Genomic DNA, 25,144 nt, shown 5'->3' with positions numbered 1-25,144 from the left:
GAAAAAAGGCAACTTATAACTGCAGGATGTTTTTTCTGCATTTACATTCAAATTATACTAATAATACAGACTAAATAATAACACTGATTACATACTTTTGCATACTTAACTGAAATGAATAAATTGTATTACAATAAATTGCAAAAAGTAATATGTAAAAGCAATTCTATATTTAATTAAATTTATTTTTTTAAATTAAGCTCATTATTTTGTGTATGTATTTGTTTGTCATGTCAAATGTATTATTAATAATAACTATATATTTCTACTATTATTATTAGTAGTAGTAGTAGTTGCAGTAGTAGTATTAATAGTATACAAACAAAAGATTTTTTCTAATAAATAAAATATTTATTATAAAGTTTGGATTTTAAAATAAACACGGAATAAAAACAAAGGTCTGGTTGACGTCCTGCCGTAAACGTGCCGTGGCAGCCGTCCCGGACGTGACGTCATGTTGTGTTGATGTTGTGACCGGACGCGCTGTGGACGGAAGAGGGAGACGCGTTTTGTTTTTAATCAACTAAACCGTTGAAAAGGAGCCGAAACGTCGCTTTTGTGTCCATTTCGGGTCGATAAGAGCCTTAGCTCGGTGATTGGTGCCAAACGGCCGGGCCGGAGGGCGAGTAGACCGTCTTATTTGATCTAGAAAGGGAGGACTTGTCACCCTCTGACCCCCTCCCTGCTTCCTCCACACTCTCCACCATGACTATTCTCCCGAAGAAGAAGCCTAGCTCCGGGGTCGGCGTCTCGGACCACGCAGATGACAGCGATCGTCGGACCGGCTCCGACCCTCACCAACACCCTCACCCGCACTCAGGGCGAACTGGAACCCGACCGAGGGCTTCCCCTCCGCCTTGGTCCTACCAGCCCGCTCCACCCTCCGCCAGGGACGACAGGCGGAGCATTGAGGCGAGCTCCCGGCCGCAGCAGGCCTCTCCGCCGCCCGTCGGCTCCGTGTCCCCTGTGGGGCCGGGCGATGGTCGGGACAACAGCGGCGGAATGGTTGCCGGGTCCCGCGGAGAGCTCGTCGTGTCGTCCGGCGTCGTCGGATGCGGCGGAGGCATCGGCAGCTGCTGCTCCGGGCCCGGGCTGAGCAAGAGGCGGAGGCAGGCAGGCACCTGCTCCGGTGGGGTGGTGGGGGCGCTGGCCGGCGGAGGCCAGCCCGGGGTGACCGGACCGGGAGGTGTAGGGTCCAGCCAGGACACGGAGGAAGGAGCCGGAAACAACAGCGAAGACGAGTACGAGAACGCCGCCCGGCTTCAGTCCATGGACCCGGCTACTGTGGAGCAGGTAGGACGCTAACGCTAGCTAACATTAGCAACAAGGCTAACGGAGCTGCTAGTGCTCCTGCACAGGTGATTTCCGGCACTTTTACCAGAACTCAGGTACTTAAAGACCGAAAACAAAACGTATAAAATCAGCACAGGCCACTAGGAAGCAGAAAATAAGGATTAAAGTTAACTTTAAGAGGGAAGAAATTGCTGTTATTGTTCAGTTTTACGCTTAAGACCAATGAGTCGTTTCCCCCCAGAGGCAGGCTGTTGTGACAATTGGTGGTGGTGGTGGGGCGTTCATTAAGTAACCTGCTAATCATGTCTGCTCACCTGAGGTCTTAAGAGAAACCCATTTGGGGCAACCATAGCAACAGCACGGACGTTTGATCACCTGGCAGTTAAACATTTACCCCAAAACTAACCACAAACACACTCTAGGCACACATTTAAACACTGTTAAAGAGAGCTGCATTTGTCTCCACGGCCCATCCAGGTGAGGCTAAAATAAACAGCCAGATGTTCCCAGATCGGAAGGATAATAACTGCTACATACATGTTTTACAATCGTAATATTACGCATATGAAAGATAAACTAAGAATTAAAATATTTTCATGCCACTATTTCCAGGACGCATTTTTGTCAGCTCTATGTTGAATATAATAACACCAAACGCTTATTTTACCTATTGATTCATTTCAATTAAATTTTTTTCTTTGTTCAGAAGTCGCCCATGTTCAGGGTTTGTTTTTTCTTGGAGAATGTGATGAGGTTTTGCACAACTCTTTACCGAGATTCTTGACTGCATGCTAGAAATTCTAAACACGTTTGTTGAACACCTGGGCCTGTACTATGAAACAAGTTCAGCGTACGCAGGCTATCCTCTCTGTATGTTCTGTAACCTTAACATGGATGTTATCAATATACAAAAAAAACAACAAAAAGTCAGAAACACAGGCAGGTCTGCAGACAGCTGAACACCTGATTTTTACAAAGAAGAGAAAACTGTGAACAATATGGTTAAACGGATAATACAGACTGGGAGTAACACAGCTGCTGCAGACAAAGCAGCAGATTGTTAGTATGAATGTGTGCGCACTTTGGCGCTTTTGTCAATAAGACTGGAAAAGACCTGTTATGGTAATAAAGTTAAAGTCTATTTGAAGCCAGAGACGAAAGCCGACTGTGTAACTAAACAGACTTCTCACAGCTCTGTCATTAAGACACGAGCGAATTTGACTGATTAGAATTTTTGTTCAGTTAAATCACTGTTTATATGTGTGTAAGAAAGTGTTATTCTTTCAGCTGCTGGTGGTGTTCAACAGTCTGAGAGTGAGTAAAGAATAAATGAGGTGGTTCATCCACTGACTCGGTCTCCATGTAGACTTGATAAAAGGTCTACAAGTACAAATAGGTTCTTTGTTTTAGGATTATACTTACACTCATAGAACAGTTAATTTAAAAAAAATCTGTAGTCAACCAGAGGCAAAAATCAAGGAATTATGCTGTGTCTTAAGAATCTGTATTTATTTCTGATGCTCATCAGGAAAACAAAGACTTCAAACACTCTTTCTGCAGTGCAGTGAGGTCAGCAGGATCTTCCAGGAATGGTGACGCTGTTTCCTGGAGAACTGATTAGTCACGAGGCGGTGATTTCATACCTCTTGCTCTCTTATCGTGAACATGGAGCAGGTTAGGTCTGCAGCTTAGTTGCCATGGCAATGGTAAACCTAAGCTTAAGATGTTAACTGCCTTTTTAACACTGAAAAGTCGGGATTAAACCAGAAGTTTTACTTTACTCAGGGATCCACAGAATGACAAACTGAGCCTGAACCGAAGCACTCTGCAGGGAGGCTTTTAATTTGAATCTCAAGCAGAATAGATGTTTGATATTTACGGATCAATAACGCGACTATATCAAGCAGAAATGAACTTTGAAGTGCTACTCAGTTTGATGTTGGAGGTGTTTCTGATTCAGTAAAAAGGACTAGATGTTACAGTCCCTGGTAATGCATCGCTTTAAATGGAGAAAATCTAAGTTATATCCGGTCTTTAGTATTTTCTGGTGCAGGTTAAATCATTTTTTCTTTTGCTTTGATTTTGTATATGAAACTGTTACTTTTTCCTTGTATTTTAAGTCGAGTCTTTACAGCAGTTTGTTTTTTGCCCCTCATTAAATCCTCAAACTCGCTTTTTAGTTCAGATTGAGCCAGATAAAAAAATCTATTTGGAGGGAGTGATAAGGAACAGCCTATTATAAAATCATCCATATCTGATAGAAGTTCTCTATTTTGTTTGCTTGTTATTTGTTTATGTTTGTTTTGGTGCAATAACTTTGTATATTTAATGAAACCTTGCAAAATGTTACCTTCAAGATATGATAACAAGTTAGTGGCCTTCCAAGTACAGGCCACAAGTCAATTCACCTCATTTTGTTACCATTTTGTAGTCATTATACTTCATAACAGGAAATGCTGAAAAACACTTTAAAGTTTCATTTAAAAAACTGCAGCCTAATCAGTTTTGTTTCACAGTCTGCAGACAGAATGTCCTTTAATTTAGAAATGTAGATTGATTTTCTGTAACCAGCTCTGAGCGTCAGCATCATGGGAAATGTCATAGTTTCAGTAGAAAAACGGCACCAATTTCAAGTCAGTTTTTCACCAGAGAAAAACCTCAAGGGTCATATATCACAGTGGGACATGGATGGCTGCTTATAACAAATCATAGCACATGAAAGGTCTTTCTATGACCTACATTTGCCAAACTCATTTTCCCAATATAGAAAAGTTACTGTACCAAAGAATTAGCTGATTATGAGGATGTCAGGTTGAATTAGGGATGGGAGTCGGTAACCAGTTGCGTAGAGAACCAGTTCCCAGTTGTCCAGTTCCTTGGGGCTGTTAGTCTGGTTGTCTCTCGATCACACTTATCGGTTCGTGCACTTGTGCTACGATCAGTTTGTGTGTCGGAGGAGGAAAATAGCGGTGCAGGATATGGTCATTAGTTTTATTTTTACTGCACAAAGAGAGAGTGCAGTGGTAAAGTGTAAACTGCAACGCTAACTAGCCAAGAACCCAGGGTGACTTAAAGCTGAGTGAACACTGACCCCAGCCCAGCAGACACACCCTGAACGTCAACAGGTAACAAACCGATGAGCAGTTTGCAGCTTCCGTTTGTACCTGTTCATGTCTCTACAGTAGATTCACCGTGGCGATCGCTTTAAAGTCTGTTTGTGCTGGTTTTCATCTTTGCTGTTGGCTTTGTTTTCTGCCATAAGAGGCTTTGTCTAATACTAAGAGACAGATTATACGTGTGTCCTTAATAGGATTTGTGTTGGTGTGTAGGTCTGCAGTTTCAACTGTTAAATGAGAAATTACCTCAGGCGGTGTGTTTTAGGTCATTTTACACAGTGACATGAAAGTAATGTAAGAACTATATAATGAATTACTTTCTTCTGGGAGTAATTAAGTAATGTACTGCATTTTTACACGTTTAAGAAAAGTGTCCTGTGTAATGTGAGTAATAATTACTTTTTGAGTGATGACCAAGGCTCTGATCATAACAAAGAGGGGAATTGCGTCCACACAGCATGCACGTAATTAGTATGAATGTAATGTTTTTGATGTGCTGCTTGGTGGTGACTCAAAGAGGAGCCAGTGAGAATCGACAAGTCATATCGATAATGATAAATAGAACAAATAATACTTTACAAAAAGTTAAAACTAACCCAGACGAAAGAAGCTCGATCGAAGGAAACGTGTAAACAAAACCGGGCAGTTCAGCAAGTAAACCTCTGTGTAAAAATGTAAATAAAGTACATTAAAGTGCTGCAATGAAACACAGCAATAAAGTGGCCCTAGGGCTGTACGATATGACCAAAATCTCATATCCCGATATATCTATCGTCCGATAACGATATAAATCCCAAAAATGTAACATTTTCTGTAAATTCTGTGAATCTCGGGCAGCTCGACTTGCGTGGAGTGTTTCCAGCTGCGCGTCATGTAGCTGGAGTCGAGTGTTTTAACTGATGCATGAAACGATACATTTTTAGACACAAGTTGTAACGGCGCCGTTTTCTTTGTGAGTATTTATTACACGGCGTGCTGCGGGGAAAAGCCTGTTCTAACGTTTGAGTCTAAGGTTTATTTTTTAGCACCTGGCGGCTCTTTTTACTTCTCATCCGTAAATAATCTGCTCTTTCACGGGATTCAGTTTATTTTGAAACGTCTCAACAGGATCTTGAGCTTTATTGTGAAAGGTTTATGTGGAACATAAACAAGCGGACACGCGATGGTTTTACCATCGTTATTGCTGACGACAACGCATAAAAACAGGCGCTTGTCTGCCCGTAGTGTGGTTATATTAAATATAAGAGAAAGAGAGAACTTTAAGAAATGAATATAGCCACTACAGTGACATCAAAACGATGAAAAATATTGCCATAAACGTTTATTTTGCGTAAAATGAAACGTAGACGTTTTTATATATATCGTTATATGGAACAGCCCTAAGTGGCCCTGTAGAGGCCAAAGCATAATAAAACAGAATTGTGCTATTTCTTTAATTCCTTGTGTCTCTTTCACATAACGTCTCTGGTTTGTTGTTGTTCTTCAGACCTGTTGTTGTATTAAAGTGAAAGCTGAGGCCGATGCCGCGGTCATGCTTTTTACATTCGTTCTGCTCCCAGCCTGCAGCTTTATTCTCAGAAATAGGAGCATTTTCTTTGCCTGAAGTGGTCCGTCCGGCTCGCACAGCAGCGATCGAGCACTGACAGAACGAATGCGTTCAGAACTCGTCTTGTGACATTTGTGTCCTGCTGTTAAACCCAGCCAGTTTCAGTCCTGTTCACGAAGCCGTCGCCGACTCGCACTTTCGGTATCGGTGCTTTTTATAACCTGTTTGTGTTATGACAGATGTCCAGTGTTAAACATGTTGTTTTTTTTTAGCCTTTCTTCATCTGACTTTAGTTCATGGTTTCACTTTTTGTTTGACTAATGAGCCAAGTGTGACTTTTTATTTAAAGAGGAGCCATTATGCTAATTTCCAGCTGTGTGTTTTTTATTCTTGGACTCTGCTCTAGGGCCTGTGAGGGATAATTACACACACAAGTTGAGGCGAACAAACTTTCTTACCTCGGTTGACACAGATTTGTCTGTTTTCCTGCTTTTTTTTGGACCTGTATTTAAGTTTGACTTAATTAAACCCTGTTTAAATTAAAATTAGGATTATAAATTATATAAATGATCCAAAGTCCAAAACATCTCTACATTTTAGAGTAGCTTTGCAGGACTCACAGTTCAAAATAAGGCTTATTTGATTTATCCTGGTCCTCGGTGCAGCTCCTCAGCTCATCAACAAATACAGAATATAATGAACCTGTGAGACATTTTAGACACATAAACAATAAAATGATGAATATGGTAAAACTGGGGTTAAAAGCAGAGTTATGTTTGTGATTGTAAGTTTTATTTCTGTACTTTTAGACTGATCCTCAGAGAGGTAAATATCAGGGTATGTCGTGATTACAGAAGTGTAAAAGTGCACATGATAAGGAAATAAACTGTTTTTAGTTTTGATTATTTGCTTCTTCTTCTTTTTAAATAAAAAGCATCCTGTTCAGCAGTGTCTCAAAGAAGAATAAGTGTGTATTTAGGGCTCCTGAGATCACCTGAACATCCGCAGTGTTAGAAACCAGTGTGTCTGCTCCACTGTTATTGATCAGCATTAGATAACTGATGATCAGGATGGGAGGAGCTGCTGCAGAAGATCTCCTTCATTTGTTATGTCCAGCCACTAACCCTGGAGGACTTGAGCACCATTTTCCTGCTTTAGCAACCAAACGGTGAATTTAATTATTCTAGAAAATAACACAGCAATGAATCAATAATGGAACTGAGCAAACTGTCCTCTAGGTCCTCACATATAATGCTGCTCAGGTCCAGTTCACTGACTCTGTCTGTGTGTGTGTCTGTCTGTGTGTGTGTGTGTGTGTGTGTGTGTCTGTGTGTGTCTGTGTGTGTGTGTTCAGCAGGAGCACTGGTTTGAAAAAGCTCTGAGGGAGAAGAAAGGATTTGTCATCAAGAAGATGAAGGAGGATGGAGCGTGTCTGTTCAGAGCTGTCGGTGAGTAATTAACACACACACACACACACACACACACACACACACACACACACACACACACACACACACACACACACACACACAGAGAGAGTGTTCTGGTGTCTCCTGAGCTGGTTCCCTGCACTTCCTCTGGCTGACAGCAGATGTCAGTGTTGCAGTAGGTTTGCACTGATGTGTTTACATTTTACATATAAGTCTGTGAAGGTTCTCAGTCATCCAGGTCATCGTAGTCAAAGGAGCTTGCAAAGAAAAGCGTCTGGACTTCTTTAAGTTGCTTGAAGACGTTTCACCTCTCATCCGAGAAGCTTCTTCAGTTCTAAATGGAAGAAGCTTCTCGGATGAGAGGTGAAACGTCTTCAAGCAACTTAAAGAAGTCCAGACGCTTTACATATAACACTTTTTCAGCTACAAGGCTGAAAAAGGTCTTTGCTGTTTGTTAATGCTCTTGTTTAAGCTAAATTAATTTCATATATTATGTTTTTTTTATTTTATATTTTTACATTTTTAAAAAAGATTTCACCTCGATTAAAATGATTTATCAGTGCGAGAAACAATCAGGACATAAGAAGCAGAGTCATTGGTGATTAGGTGCAGTAATCATAGGGTAATCTGATAAATCAGGTAATTTCCCACAATCGTGTCACTTCCTCTCCATGAACAAAAGAGAATGCTGAAAAGAGGTCACACAGTGATCGTTATTTAATGAAAAGCTGTTTAGAAAACCCTGCGGTAATTACCAGGTAACTGTAGCGCCGTAGATAAGGTGGAGCCTTACCAAGGTGGAGTTTGGCAAGTGGTCCAAAAGAAAATCAATTTAAACTAGAAAGTGCATTTTCTGAAGAAACTGCAGTGTGAATGCTTGAATCTGAATGTATGCACTGAAATGAATTAATTGCTGAATTTTAAGTTAAAAATTTTGAATGAGATAAAAAAAAAAAAGAATTTTTAACCTGAAAACAAAAGTGCTGAACTGCTAAAAACTGACATTTACACAAGTCAGAAAATAGCTGAAAATGTTTTAAATGTAAATTAGAAAAAGCTAAGAAATAAGAAAATAAAATTTAGAGTCAGAAAACATCTGAATGAATATTAAAAGTTCATATTCTTTGAATCACCGAATTACTAAAATGTGATCCCTCCACTTGGATCCACACAGTTTAAAAAGTCTGCATTTCTGAGCTTTCAAAGACACGGTGTTGGAAAGAGAAGAACGATGGCGACGTTTTGAGGGTAAAATGATGGCTGTAGAGCAAACACTGTGGACACAGCAGCAGTTAATGACCCCCCCCTAATTCAAGTTAATGACCCCAGCCCGTTTGTCCTGTTACTCAGCAGCCACATCGAAGCACATCTGGACACTTTGCTTTGAAATGTCGTTTAAATTAACATTTGTTTCAATCAGCATGAAATAAAAAGTGCAGATACAGAATATCCAGTTAAGATCAGATTTTCAAAAATGATTTGTTTGAAAGTGAGCTGACTCTGCCCAAAATAAAGGCTTTAAAAGCTTTTCTTACTGGAAGAGAACTGATTCACCTTCATGCTGTGATTTTGTTTTTCTTCCTCTCTGCTTGTGAAATGTAACCTGCTCCAGAGCAGTTATGTCACACGCTACCATCAAAACACAGCAGCAGTCCTGCTCTGCAGTCCTGAGGTCATACTGACACAAGCCTGCTGCTGGGGCTGCTCTGTTGCAACAGGGGGCGCTCTGATGCTGACAGACTGTTCTTTTGTAAGAGTGTGTGTGTGTTGGAAATGTGGGTCACACTGTGAAAGATGAAGGTTTCTGTGTGTGTGTTCCTGTAAGCCACACAGAGGTCCTTTCAGTCGAGTCCAGGTTGTCTTTCAGGTAGAGGCTATTATGTCGCTGCAGTTATATCATCGCACTGACCCCGGCCCTGTGTGTGTGTGTGCATGTGTGTGTGTTTGCGCTGCCTGTAAGTACCTGTAAACTCACACCTGTCTTCCTGCTGTTAGATAATAAACTCTGGTTGTTCCTGAGTTTCACCCTGTCGACCCAAATACACCGAGCCTTTATGCTAAAAACAAAACCCTCACATCAAAAATCACTCTTTTTCCTCTCCTTTTAAAATGATCATTTACATGCAGCTCAGAGAAGCTGAAGTTGCTGTTTAGGTCATTAACTGTATATAAAGGATGGATGTAACCACAATGGGATCAGAGTGTTAGACGGAGTGTTGTTATGAAGCCTCGACGACTGATTCTTGTTGTCGCCGTCTTGGTGTTTTGTAACCAGAAGTGAAGAGACGCTCTGACTGTGATGAGTTGTTGGCTGATGAGGACACTCAGGATGATCCTACCTGACTGTAATCGTCATCTTCTTTCAGCCGTTCCCTTTAGGGGTCGCCACAGCGGCTCGTCTCCCTATCTCACCCCGTCTCTACCGTCCTCTGTCACACCAAGCCTCTGCGTGTTGTCCTTCACCACATCCACAAACCTGCTCTGAGGTCCTCCTCGTTTCCTCCTGCCTGGCGTCATCACCACCCTTTGTCCAGTATATCCACCAGCCCTCCCCCTAACTTACAAAATCAGCTTTGTTTTATGAAATAAGATTTGAGACTAGCGATTGAGCCTGTGACATCAGCAGGAAAGTGTTTGCAGAGAGAAAAGGAGGCGGGGCCTGTTTTCAGAACTTCTGAACAACTGGGTTTTGCTTTGCAGCCCATAGGAGCCCTCTACTGGCCATTTGGAAGAAGGCGGGCTTAAAGTACGTGTTTTGAGCCATGTTTCTAACAACACAGAGGTTAGCACTGTTGCCTCACAGCAAGCAGGTCCTGGGTTTGAATCCACCATCCAGCCAAGGCCTTTCTGTGTGGTGGTAACATGTTCTCCTCTTCGGGTACTCTGGCTTTCTCTCAAAGTTCAAAGACATGCAGTTAGTGGGGTTGGGTTGTTTGGTGATTCTAAATTGGCTGTAGGTGTGAAAGTGGTCGTCTGTCTATGTTAGCCCTGCTGCCCTGGTGACCTGTGCAGGGTGGGCCCTACCTCGCACCCTGTGGCAGCTGGGAAATAGATGGATCTTTCTAATAGCCAGCAGGGGGCGACGGCGATGCAAAAACAAGTCCAGTTAATTGAAGTCTTTAGTAGTTTCTTGTCATTCTAGTAACTCTTTTAGAAAACAACATTTTTCTTGTAAACAAAACAATATTTCTTGGTTTCACAGTCGGAGCCGCCCTTCTCGTTTTGTGTCCACTTTCAAAACACCACAGCGGTGATAAGCTCAGCTCGAGGCTTGACTACCACCGATCTCACAGTGGCTACGCCCATCTTTCAAACACGGTGGATGTTTTAGCTGCAGGTGCTGCAGTGGTTAATGGAGCCTGACCAAAGGGGGAATTTCAAAGCAGATTCTGATCATTTTTTTCTTTTATGGAACGTAACCAATAGGTTTGAATAGGTTTTACCGGACCCAGAAGGGTCGCAACCTCGGAACTGGAACTTGACTTCATATTCATGTTACCTTCCTCTCCAAACTTATTCCCACATAATGGGTCTACCCCCCGACGACAGACATCAGCATCAGTGCTCAGACACACTGAAAACCTGCAACACATTCACAGAAAGTGAAGCTTATGCTGTTTCGTACTTCAGATAGCGGGGGGGAAAAAACCCAGATATAGCCGATGTATGATGTCGGCGAGCGCGACAGAGAGATGGTCGTGCGTATTTTTTTTGTTTTTCTAGGTTAACGATTGTGAGGCGATGGACGTGCACCTTAAAATGACACGTGCGATGAAAGAAAAAAAAGGTGTCGTGTTTCATTTTCTCTTAGTCCACTTGTGGCTCATCTCGCGTCTGGTTTCAGAGGCCGTTTCTTCTCTCTGATGCATTTCCCAGAAGCCTACACGTTTACTTGAATGTCTTCTTCGCTGGGTCTCTTGTTCTTCTTACACTTACCCGAACCTCTCTGTCAGCGCGATCACCGCGTACAGAAAATCCAGTGATTAACAGACGGCGTATTTATTATTTTTTGACCCATATTTGATCCTAATATAATAAAGCAACTACAGATGGTCAAACATCTGGAAAACCAGATGTGCAAAGGTTGCAAGCCTTTGGAACAGCACACACCTCATTGGTGCGCTGCTGCTGGGATTAGGATACCCGAGTTTATGGTCAGAATTATGAGTGTTGGGATGTTTTCTGCGGTTTAGGTGAGCCAGCGTCGAACAACGGAGGCCATTAAAAGACATATTTTACAGTCCACCCTTTGCCCATAACATCCTCATTTCTTATTACTTATTTATTTGTTTGTTTGTTTGTTTGTTTGTTTGTTTGTTTGTGTTTTTTTTTTGGGGGGGGGGGGGGGTTATTCCCCATGAAAACACATGTTTTAAAAATTTTACTTTAATACTTGGAGCTGCAGTGATGGTCCAGTGTCAAACTCCTGCAGTTGGCCTGACCAGTCAAACGGTTATTTATTATCCTGTTTTTCTTTTAATGTAAAGAAATATAGTCAAAGGAGCTTGCAAAGAAAAGCGTCTGGACTTCTTTAAGTTATTTGAAGACGTTTCACCTCTCATCCGAGAGGCTTCTTCAGTTCTAAGGTCAAATGGTGGAGAGTCCCAGATATAACCCTAGTGGGAGTTTCCCCCCACAGAGGGACAAAAGGACCCCCTGATGATCCTCTAATCGCCTGAGCCAAGGTGTGGAACTGGGTGTGGGTCCCAATCAGCCAGAGTTTCGGGTGAGCTCATTGTGAAACCTGGCCCCACCTTATCATGCGAATTCCTGAGGTCAGATGGCCCAGGGTGTGAGTGGGCCTTAAGGCGTCTGGGAAGGGATCTCAAAACTGGATTATAGATGGCAGAGAGTTGGTGTCGTAAACCACCGCCTCTGTTCAAAGATGGTCGCTCACAGTGGACATAGATGCTTCTTTCACTCCTCTTTCAAACCATCTGTCCTCTCTGTCCAAAATGTGAACATTGGCATCCTCGAAAGAGTGTCCTTTATCCTTAAGATGCAGATGGACAGCTGAGTCTTGTCCTGTGGAGGTCGCTCTTCTGTGTTGTGCCATGCGCTTGTGAAGTGGCTGTTTGGTCTCTCCAATGTAGAGGTCTGGGCATTCCTCGCTGCACTGTACGGCATACACCACATTATGTGGTGTATGCCACATAATGTGCAGCGATATCCTTAAGATGCAGATGGACAGCTGTCCATCTGCATCTTAAGGATAAAGGACACTCTTTCGAGGATGCCAATGTTCACATTTTGGACAGAGAGGACAGATGGTTTGAAAGAGGAGTGAAAGAAGCCATCTATGTCCACTGTGAGCGACCATCTTTGAACAGAGGCGGTGGTTTACGACACCAACTCTCTGCCATCTATAATCCAGTTTTGAGATCCCTTCCCAGACGCCTTAAGGCCCACTCACACCCTGGGCCATCTGACCTCAGGAATTCGCATGATAAGGTGGGGCCAGGTTTCACAATGAAATCACCCGAAACTCTGGCTGATTGGGACCCACACCCAGTTCCACACCTTGGCTCAGGCGATTAGAGGATCATCAGGGGGTCCTTTTGTCCCTCTGTGGGGGGAAACTCCCACTAGGGTTATATCTGGGACTCTCCACCATTTGACCTTAGAACTGAAGAAGCCTCTCGGATGAAGGTGAAACGTCTTCAAATAACTTAAAGAAGTCCAGACGCTTTTCTTTGCAAGCTCCTTTGACTACGATGACCTGGATGACTGAGAACCTTCACAGACATAAAGAAATATAAGTAAACATTCACATTTAATCCATCTGCCAACAAAAGAGGCGATGAACACCCTGGGCAATATTTCAAAAATGATCCACATCCAGGGATTTTCCAGGCTCAAAGTTGCAACTACACAAAAAAGCCATATAAATATGAGTTGCCCACATAATATAGGAAATGAGTCTTGGTGATTTTCCTTTGGTGGAAGGACAAATCTTCCCTTAACATGCAGGAAAAACCCTGAAATCTGCTTATTAAATGTGTAATGGCACTACAAAAGCATATTTAGCGATATAATAATAACTACATATATTTATTTTACTCTTTGTGTTACATCCGTTTATGTGCCTGTATAGTGATAATGGTCTTACCGCATACTTGACACCTCTGGAGTAAAACTCGCACTGTTCACGCACACACAGAAACAAAAGCACACAGCTGATCTCACTTTGATGTGTTAAACCTGCTTTCACACCTTGAAGACCACTTTCTGTTTCGGGTGGGCAGGTGTGTTTTTGCGTGGGTGGGTGAGAGTTGTAGTTTCCCCCTCGTTGCTGCAGGGGAAACGGCAACATTTCGCATCAATGGCACCCAGCGTGAGGGGTTGTGACCGTGCCACGGGATGATTTACAGGAAAGACAATGTGGCAGGAAGAAAACCAACGTTAATTTAGATTTTTCTCCGAGTTTTCAGAGAGTTGTGATGCTTGAAGCGTTTGCATTTCAGGTGACTTTGCTTTCAAAATAAGATTTTAACATTTTAAAGATGGAGTTACCACACACGGTTTCAGGTTAGATCAGTTTCCAATCTTTTATCATTGCAGGTTTGACTCCTCCTAATGTTCAAATGTCTCAGCTTTCCTACCAGATCCAGCAGGAAGAGACGTTTTCTTCTTTTGTCTCAGTAACTGCTTGTGATTCTTACATTAAAGTATTAAAAATACAGCAAAAGTAAAATGTTGATTTTAGTGCAACACTCATGTCAATACTAGAGATGGACCGATCCGATATTACGTATCGGTATCGGTCCGATACTGACCTAAATTACTGGATCGGATATCGGAGAGAAATAAAAAATGTAATCCGATCCATTAAATATCAAAAAAGCACCTCACAAAACTTGCGACAAGGCGTAACTCTGCTCATAACGTAGCAGTCGGAGCAGTGTGGTCACGTGATAGAGCGGCTGTGTGTATTTGTAGCCTGCTAGCAAACATTTCATCTCCGAGGAAGTTATCTCAGAGAGAAGTAAAGCAAGTGTGTAAGTTCATCTCTGAATGTAAAGCATTCCCGCGTTAAGCTTAACAACCGATATATGGAGCAACTGCCTCTTCTCTCTCTCTCTCTCCTGCTGCTACTTCAATTGTGAAACTGCTTAATGATCAGCTGATCGGCTTTTCTGTCGCAAGTCAGTTTCTCTTGTTTGTTTTTGTCCAACTTTGCACCAGAAAGAGGAAACCAGCGGCTGAACAACAGCAGCACGTTTAAACTTGATAAGCTGTTGTTAGAATTTATTTAATATTATTTCTACACCAGGATCTTTTTCTACGCAGCTGACGGCTGGTAACTGTGCAGGGGCGGATCTAGCAAAGTTTAGCCAGGGGGGCCGATAGGGCATGAACAGGGAAAAGGGGGCACAAAGACATACTTTTCTTTCTTATTCTCATTTAAAATGTCTAGCTTTTAATAAATAATTATCTGACTCTTACACCCAAAGTTTTAATCTGATGTAAAATGTATAGAAGTCCATTACTGTATATAGTAACTGTTAAGTCTAATATACCGTAGTAAGCTATAGTACTTTTTCCTTTGGGAAAGTACCATCTATGCAGTCTGCAATTCTGTTGAAGAAAGATGTTGAATCTATTTAATTATTCTTGAAAAATAATTTATTTCTGTGAATTTTTTTTCACCCTGCATCAAATTAAAGTTGATTACATTGATTAAGCATCATGAGGTGGAGGGTGGTTCCCTATTTTTTTTTTGCTGGGAGTTTGCAACCCTATTAGTTAGGTTGCTTAATATTTCTGCTAAGTACTCTTTAAAATACCAGAAAAGGGAGGATGGGGGTAGGTTTAACTTTATTAGATTGATCAGTGTTGCTGATCTATGAAATATTTTGGGTGCAGTGTGTTTTTTTTTTACATACAGGTATAACAGAATAGCTTTAGTGTTGTTGTTGTTTTTTAACTTGAGTATGAACTTATACAAAAGCAAGATATTTAAAAAACAGTTTTATTGATTAAAAAAACACACTATATCGGATTCATATCAGTATCGGCAGATATCCAAATTTATGATATCGGTATCGGACATAAAAAAGTGGTATCGTGCCATCTCTAGTCAATACTTTATGCAGTGATATAATTGTTTTGATATTTTCCCTGTATTTGAAGTCGGCGCTGAAATGAACCCGAGTGCTTAAAGTGACAGCACGATAAGATTAGATCAGTTTCTGACGTGTGCGACTCACTTGATAAAGTCGGCGTGTGTTTTTGTCTCCCCGTCGCCTGTAAAGGTTTTTGAGTTCTTTTTAGGTTCAGCAAACTCCTCGGTAACTTTTCATATCAAATTCTCCACAAAAATCCTCGACTTTCACAGAAACGTCGAAATAATTTTTTCATTCCTCTTTCTTTAATCATCTCATGACCCGTCACGTTTATGAGGTGACATTTAAAGTGTCCTGCCCCCCAGTAGTATTTCAGATGTGAATAAAATGAATAAAACCTTCAGTTGCAGCAGTCAAAGTGTCCCAGATATTTTCATTTACTTTATCTGCATGAAATTCCAAATATTTTATATTTTCTCCTCTTTTAAAACAAGCCCTGAAAAACAATCCTGATGTAAACAGATAGTTGCAGGTGTTGGTGTTGGCGTCCTGGTGAATGTCCTTCAGGGGGAAAAGCCAAAGCGTCTCTTGCGTTTCACCTCTGTGCATGCAAGGAACGCCTGATGCTGACGAACGAGCTGTAAACACAGTCGGGTGTGAGTTCACATTCCTGCTGCGTCATTAAAAATGGCAGGCATGCAGGTATTTCTTTTATTGGCGGGATAGTTGCAAAGGAAAAGTCCCACAGTTTGTTGTTACGGAGAAAAAGTTGCAAAGGTTCGGCACGTATCTTGTCCTGACTGTTTGTTGTAGAAACAACGCTGAAACTCTAACACTTCTCGCACGTGCACGAATCAAATGCCAGCTCGGAAATTTGCCTTTGACAGTTTGCTCTCTAACCTGCTGCTCAGCTCACAGTTTTCACTCCACAGGCTTTATTTTTCCACCAGATTGTTGGAAAATCTGTTCAAACAATCTTAGCGCCTCCTAACTGCCCACAGAGCTCCATTTTAGTAGTAGGGGTGGGGGAAAAAATGGATACTGTGTAGTATGGTGATATTTTGTTTGCCAATAATGTATGGATACAGGGACAGCAGAAATCGATATTTTGTTACAAAAAAAGGTTTTTGTGCTCTGACTTCAGAGCATGTTGATCCTTTTTCTGAGCAAGAATCCTGACATTCCTTCACTGTCCAAATGTGTTTAACTTGTTTTTGGCAGCAATAAACATGACAGTTTACTTGTTTTAATTTAAGACATGTTTTATTTTAATTAAGTTTAAAACTTTTTTATTTAATGTAAAATTATATTTTGTTTTAATTTACTTTCAAATTCTTCAGTTGCTGAAGGGGCTGCATAGTTTTCATAAACTGCATAGTTCAGAATAGCTATAATTGTACCAGATGGTTGTTCAGTTAAGTTGGACTAGACTGTAATACAAACCGTTCAGTTTGTCAACAATCAAACTGAAATGAGAGAAAGACTGAGTGTGAGACTTTGATATTAGATAAAATGAATATTGATAAAGTTTACCTTTATGTACAGAATCTGAATATCGCAAAATATTCTTAAAAAAATTGCAATAATATCGTATCGTGTGTTAAGTATTGTGATAATATCGTATCGTGGGATGTATGGTGATTCCCACGATCGCTCTATCTCAGTCCCGTGACCACGTTTAACACTCGGAGCACAAACAAAGCACAGATCTGTAGAGCAACGTCTTGTTTTCAAAACACATCAGTGCCAGATGCAGTTTTCCCCTAATTAATCGCCATGGAGACTGTAACTGACAGCACTCGTCAGTTGATGAGCTGCGATTGATTTGGCTTCGATTGATCGCTTCTCTCACTCTCTCATTGGTGGGTTTCTTGTGATTGTGTGGAAATGCTAACAGTAGGTTCAGGAGTGCGTGCGTGCATGTGTGTGTGCATGTGCGCGTGTGTGTGTGTGTGTGTGTGTGTGTGTGTTCAGCCAGTTCAGGGTGGTGACTTTGTCTGGTTGTGTTTCTCAGTTGTTTGCTGCCTGACAACATCTGACACACACACACACACACACACAGAGGAACAGCTGATACCAACACACCTGACCTGACTGCATGCCAACAGCAGCTGCTGCTCAGCAACAAACAGCTGATCTCAAACAGTGTCACATTTATTTATTTATTTTGTCGACTGAAAGTTAATGGCTTTAAAATCTGTACAGTACAGAAAACAGCTGCCTCCAGCGTGTGAGCTGGACCTGAACCATGCAGAGTAAAGTTCAGACGGCTGAGACACGGTGTGTGTTTCCACTGACGACACATCCCTGAGTGTGTGTGTGTGTGCGTTTTTCTTTTTAAATTTAGACCCACATGTTTGTGGGTTTTTTCTTTCTCCAAATATTAGGAAACGTCTCCCGTGTCTGACGTTGTTGTGCAACGGCCGACTGGTCGCAGTCGTGCTCCCAGCATGCTCTGCAGCTGGTCGTGGTTAGTCAGAGGAGTGGAAAGCAGAGTGTGATGAGCACGTTTCATTGCTCAGCTCGCATGCGTCCAGTTTCACTTCGTGTCGGTTTAGATCAGCCGACTGTGTTTAATAAAAAAAATAGTGAGTGTCATCGAACGCATCCGCAGGTGGATTTCAGTTTTCAAAGCACCTCGTGACAGGCGGCTCATCCCAGCCTGTGGTGCAGCCGGGGCTGGTTTTACCGCATGTTTACTGCAGTTTCCTCGACGCTTTACTGTCAGCGATGAGATCAGGACCGAGTTAGGTTCATAACCCAGCAGGTTTGACTCGTTAATCCAGGAGTCAGATCAGAATCACGAGGTGTTTGTTTGATTTTTAGCTTCAAAGTGTTGCTTTTCCACATCGACATGTCTGCCATAGATGTTAAACTCAAACAGAGCCATTTAAAAAATAAAAAAGCAAAGTTCAAGATTGAATCCACTCTGTCATTTGAGTTACTTCACGGTTAATGGTAATTAACAAGATTCCCAGCTTGTCAGTAGCGTTGACACGCAGACTGGGGGGACTGGGTGGGCTGATAGGATCCCAGCGTCTCCCAGCGAGCAGAGACACTTTGGCTCCCAGGTCTCCGACAGTCTTATCCAGCTGTGAGTCGCCACTCTCCTCCTCGACTCAGCACTTTGAGTCGCGACTCATTGTTTTGGCTCACACAGCTGGTTGTTGCTCACATGACGTGACAGTCATGTGTCCCAGCTGTCACAGCGTGCGCCGTGAGTGGAAAAAGTTCTGCTGCAGAAGTCGTCGACCTTTCAGCCAATCAGGTGACCGAGTCTGTGGGTTGAACTCGGAGACACTTTGGCACTTTAAAAGATGGTTTGTACTGTGGTGAGCTCATGTGTTTACGGTGAGCAGATCCCAACAAATAAATGCGGGACAAACTGTTATCAGGGGTTTTACACACAAACAAACACAGAAATGATGCAGGTTCACATTATTTAGCACGTGAACAACAAATACGCTGAATTTATATGTCCGAACGAGCTCTCGGGCACGTAAACATCATTCAAAGTTTAAATCTTTAGTAAAGCTTTAAGACTTTTTTTGTTGTTGTCTGAATTGGTGTTTTAAGTATCGTCTACATTTTTATTATAGTTCTGGTTTGATTACATTTTTGTTGAACTTTATTCTGGAAAAATCATTTTCCCCATGGTTTCATGCCTGCACCCTCTACATGCACGAGGTGTACTTCAAAGCGTGGTCATTTTTGTCCTCGTTCACTTCTTGTGATAGGACGTACACATAGCGTGTGCTCGGCATACGTCCCGTAAACAGACACATTAAAACACAGCTTATAAAGTTCTGTTGAAAATCAGGAGTGGTTCTCTCCTGCAGTTATTTGATTATAATAATAAACACCGCGCCCATTCTTCATTGTACAAACGTGACATCCCGTTAGCTCTTATTGATGCTGATCATTTAAATGGAATCATTGACACACTCGGAAATTTTCTGGCGGTGTTTACTGTTCTTTGTTCATTCCCTTGCAAAAGTTTACATATGCTCTCTTTTTGAAGTGTCCTCTGTAGTTTTTCGTAATGTTATAAAAGAGTGACGGATGAGTCACACCTTATGAGAATCACACGGTGTTACTTCATGTCGTTGTTGTCCGCTGTGCAAAATTAAACTGAATAATAACAGCGGGAAACATAAGTGGAATTCTTTCACTGCCGCCAGCAGCAACGTCTGTTTTTTGGTTCAGCTCGAGTCGGGATGCCTGAAAGTTGAACTTGAAGAGTTGATGTTTCTTTGCTGAAGCTGTGGAAGGATCGGGGGCCTACGGGTGCAGACAATCCAAAGACAGCCTGCACCTGAAATGAAAGTCTCGTTCTGTGGCCCTAAACTCTCTCACTGTCTGAATGATGATGTTTGGGTCGTCGCAGCAGCTAGACTGGAAAGAGGTCAGAGGTCACCGCTTTCCAGAGGAAGTGTCTTCATGAAGAAACCTCACTGAGGGGCACAGGGAAACTCTGACGACCTCCTGCTGCCGATGAGTCACGCAGTGTGGGTTAGAGAGGGACTTGTGTCAGAGTGACCTTTGACCTTGTGTTACTGTAAGAGCAACGTCTGAGTGTTTGTGTCCAGACAGTTTGTGTAAACATGGGAGTATGTGAGGTGGAATCTCCATAGTTTCTACATCTGTCTGTGTCCGTGTGTGTGTGTGTGTGTGTGTGTGTGTGTGTGTGTGTGTCAGAGCACAGAGTACAGAGAGTACAATCTTGAGTTCATACTGGACACCTGTCACGTGTTCCAGTTTGTTCCAGTTTGTTCCAGTTTGTCTGGTAAACTCCAAACTTGAGTCCTGATTAGTTTTCACAGTCTGTGTCTTCATTGCCTGAATCTGGAGTTACCTGCAGCACTGACGGACCTGAGCTACAAATACAGAGATTGGCTGACTAATGGATATATTTATTCATTTTAGTCAGTTTGTCTTCCGTGTTTCTGAAAATAAAGAAAATGTTAAAACATATTATGGTGTTTAAAAATTCAGATAAAATGTGAAGAAGAAAAAAATCTATATTCTGAGATATTTAAAAAAAACATTAAAAAAATCAATACTAACAATTAAAAAGCTAATTTATAGTGTATATGCATATAAAATAACTTTATAGAATCATATTTAGTTGTTTAAAAGCAAATAATTAGCAAAAATACAATGTTTAAAAAAAAAAAAAAAAGTGTCACAGCTGATGTTTATGGTTCAACTATGCTGTGATAATCCACATCTGTACTAGTACCACAAAACAGTTGCAACTACCCAACTCTTTCCTGCATACATGAATGTCCCGAAAAACACTGGTGTTTAAAAAAAAAAAAAAATGTTATTCGGAGTTTCATTAATTCAAAGTCTAACAGACATTTTTAATGGTCACATGGTCAAAATGTAACAGTAACAGTGAACCAGGAAAAATTGCTGACTGCACCTAAAAATGTGGAAGAAGTCAGGTATCTTCAAAGTTTGCCCAGATGACCCCAACATAAGCTCCGTGACCAATATCACAAATCTCAGTGAGTGTAGAAAAGAACTTTCCCGTCGGTTTTCATCTGGAAATTTCCCCTTCCAGCATCAGGCGACTCCATCTGGATTCGTTTCTCTGGGATTCTGACTGTTACGAGACTGAGAGTTACAAAAAGTTGTGGAAAGTTACAGAGATTGTGTAACTGTGTGCGTGTTCAGGTGTGTCGGGCATCCTCAGGTGTTTACACCTGCCGTGGTTTCATTTTTTGCTTTGTGATTGAAATCATTGTTGTGTACCTGCAGTAGGGCGGAGCTTTTGTGTGTGGACAGTGCGGCAGGCGTCAAAACAATAAACATTGGTATGCATTTGTTCCGCAACAGCCATCTTATCTGTTTGACCGTGATGTTTGGCATCTTCCTGAAAGATCACTTGCGGTTATCTTCTTCTCTTCCCTTGAAGAGTGTTGACAACAGACACAAGATGCAAATCTTTTTTTTCTGTCCATCTAATGAAAAAAAGTATTAACAAAAAACAAACTCTGAGCGGCTGTATCAGGAAAGAGAAGGAGGATACTTCCCCACCAAAGACTGTAGTTCCTACAATGGTCCAAAAGGAAGTCAACGTTATATCATTGACTGTTTCAAAAAGCTGATTACATCCCCACTGCTCTCTGAACTTGGAAGCCTCTGGGGTTTTTGGTCTCCATCGTGCTGTTTAGATCAAGAAGTGACAAAAGGGTCAGTAAACGTCCAACGTTATACTTCATTGGAGAGGTTTTCACTAACGGTTGTCATAGTTTCACTTATTTATGTTTATGTTTAGAGGCTTATCACTCACTTAGGACCGGTCAGTGACCATCAGCCAGCCACTGCAGGATGGTTGCCAGGTGGTCAACTAACCATAGGAAAGACATTTTTCTGTAAAGGGAAAATGTCTTTTCTGTGGTTTCTGCAGGTTGAAATTGGTGCAAAGACATTGTTGCACCAATAACCTCCTTGCGATTGCTTTGGGGCGGCAGCAGGATGCCGTGATGCCCTGTGGTTTGCGTGGAAGAAGCTGACTTGTCCTCAAGCTCTTGCCAACTACTCGCTGAGTGGCAGCGAAACTGCGAAGAGTGTGACACAAACCGAAAATGGAGAATGTTTCTCTCCAGAATAAAAGTTTAGCCTTACCACTGAAACCGCCGAGTTTCAAAAGACACAGCTTTTATTTTGAAATAGAGCATTCTTCATCTGTGCAGCAGCCTGATAGAAAAGTGGAAAAGTTGCAGGAATGTTTCCTCAGTTTCACTCACAAAGTTCAGTCTGATTTTAAGGTTTCCATCTCAATTTCACTGACACAAGTCTAAAACCTGCTGCAGGATTTAAAAAGGACTCAAAGACCTGTACAGAGTGACTGTGTGTGTGTGTTTGTGTGTGTTTGTGTGTGTGTGTGTCTGTCATAAGTATAAAGCACTGCTGCTCAGGTCACGGTCACCTCAGCTTGACAAATAAGTCTTTTAAACTTGTCAAAGTGTCAGGTCGGCTGGAGCTGGTCACTCAAAACCGACCCAGAGTCAGTGCACGGACACACACAAACACACACACAAATACAGACACACAAACACAAACACACACACACAAATACAGACACACAAATACAGACACCTACACTGAGCTGTGAGGAAATTCCCTCTTAACTTTCCCCTTGAATTCTCTGCAATCTCCTTGCGAATCTCTGAGTTCATGTTGCATTATTTACGAGTAAATAAGTGACTCAGTGTCTAAAGAAACAACACAGTTAAACTTCTGCAGAATCAAAGGTCAGGCTGCAAGTGAAGAATGAAGGCTTTGTTGAAACATAGTAAGAAATACTTCAAAAATAGAAGAAAACTATAAACAAATTGTATGAAGAATATGAAAACTAGTCAGACAATTATAGATAAAAATGTGTCAGAATTTGACATTTTGATTGGATTCACAGCTCTGAGGGTTAAAACAGCTGGATAAACAGCTGCAGGGAGGTGGACGTTGTGGAGCGAGGTCGTGGAGCGCCAGCTCGCAAACAGAAAGACGTTTTTGGGGTCAGTTAACTGCAGCTGATCTGAAGCACTCGTAAGTTTACTTTCAGGTTTTGAACATATTAAAGGACCTAACATAGTCGCCGCACTTCTCTGTTTGAGGTCGCCTGATGTTATTAAAGCTGACCTCTGACTGGAAGTTGAGGTTCCTGCTTGACAATGAGCTTAATTCTGCAGAAAGAGGAAGGACGTGAGGCCCAGCGGCCCACACGTCACGTCACTGGCGCCTCTGTGGTCAGCGGCCCGCTTCCGAATGTGTAAAACAGGGGCGGAGCTTCGGAGCTGATAAGGTTCTGCAGAAGAGATGGTGACGTCCCTCTGCTCTCTGATTGGTCAGCTGGAAGTTTGATTACCGAGATATGAATACTGCTACCAAGAATGTTGGTTCTCCTAATATTTGCAATGTCTGATATTTCTAATCAATAATAACTCGTTTTTATTGATCACTATGAACAAATACTAATAATAATGAGATCTAATCAGCAGCAGGAGGATCTATGTTAGTGTCCAGCTGCTGCTAATTTAAAGCTTGCTTCTGAACTTCAGTACCCAGAAGCCTTCGCTGGTGTTGGCGGTCAGGGTGGAGTCAAACTGCGAGTTTCAGATAAAAACTTTATCGACAGCAGTGGTGTAACAAACAAGACGGACACGGTTCTGCGAGGGCCCACCTCTTTCTGAGAAAGCTGTCCAAGCTGACCAATCACAACGCTCGCTGTGGTTTATGTGTTGTGTTTGTGTGTGGGTGTGTGTGTGTGCATGTGGTTTATTATTAATTCTGCAGAAGTCTATCTGTCGTGGTGTGTGTGGTATTTCTCAGCAACCAACTCAAATTCGCGCTTTTGTTTCCTTTTCCTCTGCATCTTGTCTCCTCTCATGTCTCCTACCTCATTTTCTTGTGTCCTGCCTCATCTCCTTGTCTCGCATCTCCTCTCCTAGCTTTGGTTTCCTCTTCTGTTTTTTTTCTGCCTTATTTCCTTGTGTCTTCTATCGTCTCCTGTTTGTCTCCTCCTATGTTTCCCTTCTCCTCTTGTTGCCTTCTCTTCTCCTTGTTGCATGTGTCCCTTCCTCTCCTGTCTCCTGTCTCCTTTTCTTGCGTCATTTGCCTTTGTTCAACAAACTCTCAGATGCACCTGTTGCTGCTGAAAAACACTGAACCTGCACAAACCATCTCGCTGCCCAAGCCAAACTTGGCTTCCAAGGCTTCACGTGGGCAAAACATGGTCCAAGGGCCAATACTGACCCAGTGACCAACAGATCCTGCAGTGAAAGGGATGCAATTTAATTCACCTTGACGCTTAGCAATAAAATAGTCTGAAGAACGATGGAAAGAAGATGGACGAAGACAACAGTGGTGTGAAAGTTCACGAGATCTTTTGCAAACTCTGCCAGTCAGAGTTGCGTCTTTTTGGATGAGCTGCAATGAAGAAAATGTGTAATGATATCAAACATGTTTATTCTATCAAAAAAAGCCTGAAATTAGACAAACTGACGCAGTTTTTGGAGTTTGCACTGTCAAACTGATTTTATTGCAGCATTAAACACGCGTCTGCATCAATAAAATCACATTAGAAGTCATTTAATCCCAGTATGAGTCAGTGTGGCTATCTGCAAAAAAAAAAAGAAGCTGTCCTTCTTTTACACCATTTTCCTGAGAACTTGTTGGTCAGTAAACGGTGGTTTTTGTGCATGTGTGACTAACCCGCGGGTTAACCTCGCCGCGCTCCAGATCCTGCACCGGGGTGCATGCCACTGCTCTGAGTGGGAGATTACTGGGAGATTCCCTCTTGAATGTTTCTGCGATATATATATATACAAACACACACACATACACCTGCTGCTGCTGCTCAGCCATGTGTGTGTGTGTGTGTGTGTCAGTTGTGTTATGAGTGTGTCACTTTGCAGCCATACCACCGTGTTTATGCACAAAAACACGAAGCAAACCGCTGGTGAGAAAAAGGAAGTCATCGGGGGGGTTCTGAGAATTACTGCGGTGACGGATCATGTGACTTTCTGTAAACTGAACCGAAATGGGGCTCATTTACATCCCACCGCCATCTCAGACAGGAAGTGTGTTTGTGTGACATTATTTTTGTTTGTGTTGACTTTTTTTCTGCTTCTGTTTTTTGACATGTAACGCAAAAACTGGCTAATAAACAGTGAAAATAATCTA

At 42.0% G+C, this 25,144-nt stretch overlaps 1 protein-coding gene across 2 annotated transcripts in view; it reads left to right on the top strand.

Moving 5' to 3' along the window:
• Positions 1–432: 432 nt before the first annotated feature.
• The window catches only part of otud5a (OTU deubiquitinase 5a), a 40,392-nt gene continuing 15,680 nt past the window's right edge, over positions 433–25,144 (top strand). The window contains exons 1-2 of one of the 2 annotated variants that reach the window (XM_085144533.1): positions 433–1,293; positions 7,313–7,403. In XM_085144533.1, the coding sequence (XP_085000659.1) occupies positions 706–1,293; positions 7,313–7,403 (679 nt within the window). In that variant the 5' untranslated portion in view covers positions 433–705. Of the gene's footprint in view, positions 1,294–7,309; positions 7,404–25,144 lie in introns of both variants that reach the window. The other variant, XM_085144532.1, reaches the window with a different exon arrangement.

This window comes from Neolamprologus multifasciatus, chromosome 20, assembly GCF_963576455.1.
Source record: "Neolamprologus multifasciatus chromosome 20, fNeoMul1.2, whole genome shotgun sequence".
NCBI classification, from domain to species: domain Eukaryota; kingdom Metazoa; phylum Chordata; class Actinopteri; order Cichliformes; family Cichlidae; genus Neolamprologus; species Neolamprologus multifasciatus.
This window is presented reverse-complemented; position numbering and strand designations above follow the sequence as displayed.